Source organism: Dermacentor albipictus, chromosome 6, assembly GCF_038994185.2.
Source record: "Dermacentor albipictus isolate Rhodes 1998 colony chromosome 6, USDA_Dalb.pri_finalv2, whole genome shotgun sequence".
Lineage (NCBI taxonomy): Eukaryota > Metazoa > Arthropoda > Arachnida > Ixodida > Ixodidae > Dermacentor > Dermacentor albipictus.
In genome coordinates, this window is record NC_091826.1 from 33,463,171 (window position 1) to 33,472,022 (window position 8,852).

General features: G+C 50.0%; 1 protein-coding gene across 1 annotated transcript; it reads left to right on the plus strand.

Moving 5' to 3' along the window:
• The first annotated feature begins 3,673 nt into the window (after positions 1-3,673).
• On the plus strand, positions 3,674-6,209 carry LOC135908296 (uncharacterized). Its single transcript, XM_065440050.2, has 2 exons — positions 3,674-4,011; positions 4,959-6,209. The coding sequence occupies exons 1-2, from the start codon at positions 3,730-3,732 to the stop codon at positions 6,069-6,071; spliced, it is 1,395 nt and encodes a 464-aa protein (XP_065296122.2). The 5' UTR covers positions 3,674-3,729; the 3' UTR covers positions 6,072-6,209.
• Positions 6,210-8,852: the final 2,643 nt, after the last annotated feature.

Here is an 8,852-nt window from a genome sequence, read left to right on the forward strand (position 1 = left end):
TGTACAAAGACCGACCTCATCTTTCTTTTTGTAGCGCTTCTTTGGCGTGGCGACAAGCTTCGGCGCGGATGAAGATCATCCTAAAATCACGCACTTTGGCCAGATATTCAGGCTCCTGAGCCTAAACTGCGCGAAACGTTAAGGTGACAGGAAGAAACACACGACATTTAGAGACGCAGCTTCTGCGCTTCGCTGTATGCGTTTCTTCCTTTCGTGCAGTTTACCCTTCTTTCAGTATTAACGAACTGGTGCGATAAATCTTATTGCTGTAGGTGGATATCGCTTTCTCGTGGTCTCACTAATTCGGGCAAGGGGAACGCCAGCGAGCGTGAAACACGCACCAACGGTGGCCCGTCCGCACGAGCTCAAGGCTGTGACGAGGCGTCTGCAGTGGAGCCCGATGGAACAGCGTTGCCCTCTGGCGGCTGTCACAGAAGTGGCGACAGCGGCTGTAAGCGCGCGGGCGGGGAGTTTTACAACTGAAGCTAGTCTAGTAACGTTGGCTGAGGGCTCGCGCTGCCGGCGTCGTTGCGTACGACTACGGCGGCGGCCTGCTTTGAAAGGCACTCCACACGACTTCAGTAAGTCGGCGTCGAACTCGTAATACTCTGTACGAAAGTGCAGCGAGCGCACTACGTGATTTTTCGGCTCTTTGCCAGCGCGCTGTGGCAGAGGTACGGCACTTACCCACTTCGAACTGAGAGCTTCACTCGTTGGCACACAGTGATAAGTAACGCTGGATTCGCCGCTGCTACTGACCTTGGCCAATTTCCGCGGACCGACCACGCATCCCACGACATAATATGGAGGTGGCATTCTCGCTGCTTGTCCCAAATGCAAGTTTCGCGAGCCAGCATGACCACCGCAGCACGACGCGATAACGAAACAACTGAAACTCGAAGCCCGCGCGGCGCAATGTCGAGCGCGCAGAGTCGAGCGAAAACGAAGCCTTTCGATCCCGCATATTACTCAAGCGTAATGCCAATGTTTTATTTTTTCTTGCAATCGAGAGAAGTAGAAAAGTAGCATTTCGTTCCGTCTTATAATCTAATGAAATGATCTTTTTAATACGGGTAGTTGAGTACTAGTGACAAATGCTTATGAGGAGTGCCTTCGTCATCGGGCTAGTACCGGAATGTCGCTGGGGGGTCTAAATAGTGTGAAGCATTTACTTTAACTCCTCGGTTACTAAAGCTCTGTTCGCGATTATATTGACGCCTTAGAGGGTCTAGTGCATTGCTTTATCACTTGAACTTGACTTCATAGTAACCTTTTTGTCCCTTTAACTCCAGCTGGCGTTCCCCTCCGCCGCATCGTGAACCACGCAAGAGGCCGTGTTTCCGCCACAAAGCTCGCCGTTCATGCACTGTAGGGGTTGAAGGACGGACTTCGGGATGAAAACCAAACTTGGGAGTATTTATTTTACGTTATATACAAGGAGGAGAGAGAGAAGTAACAGTCGTACAGTCATTACGGGCCGGCAGCAACTCGGACGCTGCGGCCCGCGGCAAGAAGTTCAAGAGAGGTCAATCAGGGAATCAGGGAATGCTCTGGTCTCTCTGGAATGCTTCTTTTAAACCCTTCGAGCACTGGAAGTCGCGTCATGTTTGACCAATGGGAGAGTCCGCTCAGATGACGCCATTTTCAGCCAATGGTTGGCGCCCGTATCGCGTTGTCACACCCAGCGGCTCTCTGCGGTCTTGCCTCGCAGACTTGCAATGCGCTTCTTCGAAGGAGGAGAAGTGGGGACGCTCATGCTCCATTGTCCGACGGCCCCTCTAGTCCCGGCGGTAGGGCTCCGCTGTGGTAGCAAATGCCTTCTTCAAAGGCGAAGAAGGGTGACGATTGGGCTCCACTGTCCAAGGGCCCCTTCTAATCCCGGCGGCGTACGAACTTGTTTGCAAATGTCCTGCCTCAGGAATGTGGCACCCCTGCTTCTGCATTCCTCAATTAGCTGTGCTGCGATTCGATGTGGTCTGGAGAACTCGAAGTAGCCCCAGGAAACAGCTCCATATCTAACAGCACTTCTCTCTTCCTCTCCTTCAAAAGTCACTAAACACACATACACACACGGTACGCGTTTCCAGGTTAACATTACGATTACATACGCTCCATTTGCCGGGAAGCGTCAGGAGCAGTCAGGGATGTTTGAATGCTATCGCACTCCAATCTTAAAAGGCGCAGCTTAAGCATCCTTCAAATTTTTTGTCGAGTCACGGACGCGGACGCATAGGGGATCGGTCGCGAACCCAACAAGTCATCTGTTTTTTTTTTTTCTTTTTCTTTCGCTGCGGCTTCTCGTGTCCAATCTTCGTCCTTTATTTCTATTTATCAACGGGGCGTTCTCTAGCAAGAAAGCGCGGCGGAAAAGGGGCTCTGAAGATGGCGACAGCCAAGACGAGAATGAAACCGAGCACGTTGTCTGCTAGGCGCCGAACCCGACGGGAGTTGGAAAGTTTGGAGCGATCATACGCTCGTTACGCGCGCGGCTTCGCATGGCGCGTCTGTTGGATTGGATTGGATCCAACCGGCGGCTGAGGCTGCAGAATAGCACATTCGGATCCAATCCATAGTTTTTCGAGAAAATGGCGCATGCGTTGGGAACTTAGGTTGTTGCGCTGGCGTTGCTCGAGGAGGAAGGAGAGCGGGTGGCGTTGCAAAACGCGTTTGAAGAAATGGCAGCACGCAAATTCCGGCGTCGCTTTCGCTTCTCGAAACAAATAGCGCGTTGGTTGTACAAAAAAATCGGCCCCATCATCGGTGCCAGGAAGCCACTGGAATGTTGTTGCTGATTCTTAAAAGGTGCGCCACTGTTCCCGTCGTTTCTTTGTTCTTTTTCTCCTCGCTGTGTGGGACACCACCAAGCGACGACGCAGAGAAACTAATAGTTATAAATTGTAGTATTCACACGTACTACTATTTGAAAACGTACTTAAGCTTGAAAAGAAAACGAAATACATTTTTTTTAGTTAAAGATTTCATTCATTGGAAGACAAACTTTTCATTTTGTACAGTATAGTGTGTGGAAGCAGACGGCAGACGAGAGAAGTAAACTTCCGGGGAGTTCACCGCTTGACGATTGGCTGCTCTATCCGCCTCGTTCTGAGAAATTTTGCATACTGCTACTTTGTGACGTTGCAGCAAGCGAACAGAACGCGTATCGAACAAAATTATTCGACCGCACCCTTAATTTCCGTTGCGTCATCGAAGTCGTCCCGTTCGAATCCCCCACAGCGGCAATCGTAGGAGGGCCACATCTACCCCGTTATCGCCGGCGCGCAAGAAGGAGGCGCGGAAACCTGCACGCTTGCGGTCACGGAGGAATGCGCATGCGCGCAGCAGTCGGTCTCGACGACAGGGTTGCGACGCCTGAAGGCAAGGAGGACCGTTTCGCCACGCGTTCGCGTGCTCTGCATTATACGTTGCGGCCGAGTGCACGTGACAGCGGAACAAGCCCAATGTATATGCATGTGACGAGGCTGAATCGGCGTTAGATGTATGGAACGGCTGTCGCCGACGATAACGAGGCAATTGTTCCTCGCCGCGCTGCGAAGGTCAAGGTGAGATAAGTGTTCCCCATTCTACGCGACAGTGAGTGCAGGGCTCATTTTATCTCTCGTCGACGCTTATCTGGGCAAAGTGTCTGACGCCACCCAGTAGCGATAAGCTCGGTAAAGAAAGGCACCGCGCTCTCGTGTGGGCGTAGCATTCGTGCCCGAAGACGCCGCCATGCCGGATCACGGACGAGGACGAGTGCACCGTTTTCGCGACCACGTCGTCGCCGGCGTCAACTGGCGACCGACGCGGTTCGTCGACGACGTTCCCAGTGCACGTGTGTGCGGCCTCTGCCGCACGATCCCCAAACGGATGGTGATATTGCCGTGTGGTGACGCTCTGTGCCAATCTTGCCTCGAAGGGAGCGTCGGGCGGTGTCCATTGGATGAAGTGCAATTCGAAGAAGCGGAATGCGTGGTTTGTGAATTCCCTGGCAGAACAGCGAACACCCTGAAGGTGAGGAGGAAAGACAAGTCCTGCCAGTTAAATTTGGGGGGGGGGGGGGGGGGCAAGTATGCATTCGTATTCGCATCATTCCGCCGCGGCATATCTGCACGCCAAACGATTAGTGTCGCTTTTATTATTGCCGAAAAGTAGCACACAAATTCACCCTGACTACATGTTACTTTTTACCGTCTATCAGAACTAAACGTTTCTGCCCTAAATTCAAAGGGAACCTGGTGATAATCACTTCAGTGACACTTGAGTGATAGTTAATCACTTTCTATGTACACATTATTCTTCTTTCCCTTGCAATTCGCACTGAAACATCAGAAAATGAAGTTGGGCACACTACAAAATAAATTCACTAGTTATTCTTCTAAAAGATGGTGTCGCTCCTGGAAAACTACAAATTGTGCAAATTTTTACTTTAAGACATTATTCCTCAAAACCACCTACACCCCCACTCACTCCCAACCGCCCGCCCTATGACAGATGACTTGGCCCGTAGTGGGTGACCTCATTTCTTCGAGGAGCAAGCTAGCAAGCGAAAAGCACATGGCGGTCTCCACTGCACAAGAATGCTGCTGTCCTCGTAGATAAGTTTGGATCTGGAAGAATAGTTCAACAGTGGTCGTATTTTTCCTCGATTCTCGCTTACCAAGGCTCATTCTTGTGTGGGAGTAGCTGTCTTGCTATTTAGAAGTATAATTAGGCGATTCACTTTGACCTAGTATTCGTGTTTGATGCATGTTTAATGTTTAGACAGCCGCAGACAGTGCTGGTTGATTTTGAGCATATTTGCTTCTCCAAAGAATCTGGCGATAACGCTGGTTCACCGTAATTCATGTAAAGATCTGTTCTAAAAGTTAGGGACAGGTATAGAAGGCGCCTTTAGTAGAAAGAGTTTGTCGGCCAAAAATTTTAATGTGGGCAATTTATATATTTTATTTACTATTAAGGTGCACTGCTGGAACGAAGCGCACGGCTGCGAGTACACGGGCACCATGGACCGCATGCTGGAACACTACGAGAACGAGTGCACATTTCACACCGTGGACTGTTGGCGATGCGGTGAGGGAGTCCAGCACAGAGACCTGCCAACGCACTACGCAGCCGGATGCAGTGCCGGTGTTTCTACTGCGATCACAGAGTCCTCGCAACCTACAGCAGTGACACTCGAAGACTTGAACGCTTCCCTTGAACACGTGAAGGCGATGTTGGGATGCCTCAACCACGACCAGCTGCTGCCAGTGATTCAGAGTCAGTTGAATGAGCTTACAGAACAAGCCAGAAACCAGGAAGCCAGGTTCACTCGCGAGCTCGGAGCATGGGAGCAGAATTTAAAGGCCGAGATGGAACAAATCACCGCCACGATTTCCTCGAACGTGTCGCAACAGCGGACGGCTCAGAAAAATCCATTGGAAGAAGCCAGCACGTCGAGGTCGCTGTCGTTGCGCTCGGAACAAGAAGATGAGATACGTCGAAAGCGTGGACGCTCAGGTCACCTGAAACACTCGCGGCAAACTTCCCCGGAGGCTGATTCCAGCCGCGTCATTGCTCATTGTGAGCGTGTGTACGGTGACGTTCGGCATTTGACCAGTGCGCAGTCGATACCCGCGCGCATTAAAAAAAATGGGCGCGTGACATATCGGCTGACCCTAGAAAACTTTGAGGAAATCATTCAGTGCCAGGAAGGCATAAAACAGTTTGCCGAGATTACGGTGCAGCACATGGCGGACACGTACTTTACCATTGCCGTTTGGAAGTACAGCGATTGTGCAGCTGACCTCGTTCTGAAGATCGAGTTTAACGGGACGCGGGTGGACTCCAAGTGTTGGCCGCCTTTCTGGAAAGTGAGCGCGGTGCATTCATTCCATATAGCTCGGTTGACTCCAGCTGCCGAGCGTTGTTGCTGCAACCGCGATGACCCCTCGTTGCTCCACTTCCACCTCCAATTTACTACAGACATTGCCTCGCTGAAGGATAACGGCTACGTCCGAGACGGAGAGGTAGAGTTCCGTATCTTGCTCAGCAGTACAGATGAGTTCGGTGGGATCAGAGGAGCACCCTAAACTTCGCCATTGCAGCATGTGCACTGCAGCGGAGAATCCTCCTCGCCACTTCACAATATGTGTCACATCAGCTTAACGAATTTTCGATCATCTTTCTAGTAAATAAAGCGAGCTCTGCGACATTTCTTTTTTTTTAAATTGCTTTCCTTTGTAACTGCCAACTAATTGTTTTCTGACTTCACTGGCCGTTCATTTTCTTTATTTCTTGTGCTAATACAATTTTTGTTGCGAAAGTTGTGTTCCTCGAGTGGTCTCTGACCTTATGGCGTTCACCCCGACACTTATCTCTCGATTATTGCCGTGCGGCTGTTAAAGCGATTGATTTCAAGGCGACGTTCGTGTTTGATACTACGCTGTAGTACCGCGCTGTCCCGTGTCCCAAATACGCGACCAATGTTATGCGTCGCATCGCATTTATTCAGTAGGCGTGCGTTGCAGTATATCTGCTCAAGTAATTAGTTGATCACTGATTCAATTCACTTTGTTATTATTGAAGTGTGCGCACTGGTTTTCCGTTCAAGTGATGCATACATCTCCGAGTACTTCAGCGCAATAGGTAGATTTTTGCCGACCTCCACAGGCGACATTAAAGAAAAGTATTTTTGTCAACATTAAAATAAAACATGCAGTTGTACAATGACGTCTTCTTCCTCTATGGAATGGCCTTCTGTGGATATTCGAAATACGGGCACACGGGCCTCGAATGTCTGCTTAAAGAGGAAACGAACCGCGACTTTATCGGGACGCTAGACGAAGCAGTGGATGCGACAGGCGGTGTCAGGGTCACGTGGAACACGCCACCCAAATTTCCAAGCACTGAAGCAGTGCGGTGACGCAATCATTCGTGTGTCCTGCTCCTCGCTTATAATTTCAGAAGGATCGCGGGTTCGATTCCAGGGGGTCACCGGTGGGCGCGATTGGCTCTTCCTAGGCAGTGTGACGCATCAGAAGCTGATCACAAGGACGCAACCAGTCGCGGATGGCGGAATGGAAAGGCGAGGCACTGCAAACCGAGATTCAAGTGATTGCCGCAAGCATTAACGATGATAAATGGTCCATATGGACTTTTACACTCGGAGCGTTGAACAGAAGTTGTCGCTTTTTAAAAATTTAACGAATTAGTGCAAGAATACGTACCCCTGCGAGTTTTCCGGTGCAACCATCGAGCAGCGTGGTTTAATGCATCCTTAAAACGTATATCGAACAGGAAGAAGCGGCTGTTTCGCAAAAAAAAAAAAAGAAAACGGGACACAACTGATAGCTGGCGTGCGTATCAGCAGGTTGCTTCACTGTTTAAAAACGCAGTCAAAGAAGCTAAACGCGTTTTCTTTTACAATACACTTCCATCTCTGCTGACTGAAAATACCAAAAAATTTTGGAAAACTGTCAAGGGTTCCGAATGTAACACAATATTGTTAACTGAGTTAGATGGTGGTGTTGTTCCGCAAGAAGAATGTTCTGCTGCACTTAATGAAGTGTTCTCGAAATCATTTTTGCATAACGTGTTGCCCTGTGCTTCTCTATCTGAAGTTCTCTCGTGAACTACGGAGCTCGCCACCCCGAGAACTATTCTCAACTGCATCGTCCAGCTCGCACTTCACTTCTGCACGCAGATCTGACCTGACATGGGTGCTCGCGTCTGTCGGGTCAGCAGTACCCTTTTCTTCGCTAGCAACCTCGCTAACATTACCCGCGACGCACACGCGCGGTAACTGTGCCAATTTGTTCGCAGCAGGCCTAGCTGTCTCTACAGTCGTCTGTTGGCACAGCACCTCGTCGCTCTTTTTGCGGCCTTTAACGGCCTCTGTTGCCACTAAGGCATCGTTAGCAGCTAGCTTTTTCCCTTTACCTATGAATCTGCAGCCAATCTCACAGGCACTACTGTTCTCGTCGGCTTTTGGCGAAAATCTGCTAGATGCTTCCTCATTCTTTCGCTCTGTACTACGTGCAGAATTCTCAGACAGCCGTTGTCTCTGTGCCATTAACTGATCACAATACTGTATTTCTTTGAGCAGTGCTGCCTTCTCTCTCTCATACTTTTGCTCACGCTCATGCTTACGTTGCTGATACTCACGTCCGCGTCCATTCTCACGTTCGTGACGCTCACACCTAAGAGTAAGTTCTTGAAGCTCATGTTTCCGTTCAGCCTTCGAGATTTCTTTTCCTGTATGAGAGTCACCTCTCGAGCGTGGATTAAGGCGCCACTCATAGCCCAATCAAAGCCAAGTCGCAGATTTTCAGTAGCCCAGTAGCCAACTCGCCCAAGTCGACGCCAAAAACTTTTTTTCTGTAGCCCAATTTGGCTATATATAGCCAAACCTGGCAACACTGACCATCACTTCGTTTGAAACAATGGTAGGCGAAGATGCAGCGGCGCCCCATGTGGGTAAAATTGCATTGCTTCATTTGTTCCTAATACCGTTTCCTTCATTTGTATGAGAGAACACAAGTGGAACGTAATGATCGGCTTCTCTGCGCAGTGATAATTTTGTACAGTGGCCCAGTCATCTTTCATGGGGGCACACGTGGGCCGTCAAAGCGCTTGTTATCGCGTTCCAATACGTTAGAGGCGCGCTGCCTTTCAAGGTATTCAGGCAGGCACTACGAGCTCAGGGGAACCGCGACAAATAATTGTGCAGCAGGTGTGCAGCAGGTGTGCAGCTGTGCTACACTTGTACCACACTAGTACCGGAAGGCAGTGTTGCACTTGAGGCTTACGCATTTCGTAACTATGGCGGCCGCCGTGGCAATTTGAGGCTCGAGGTCGTGGATACGATCCCT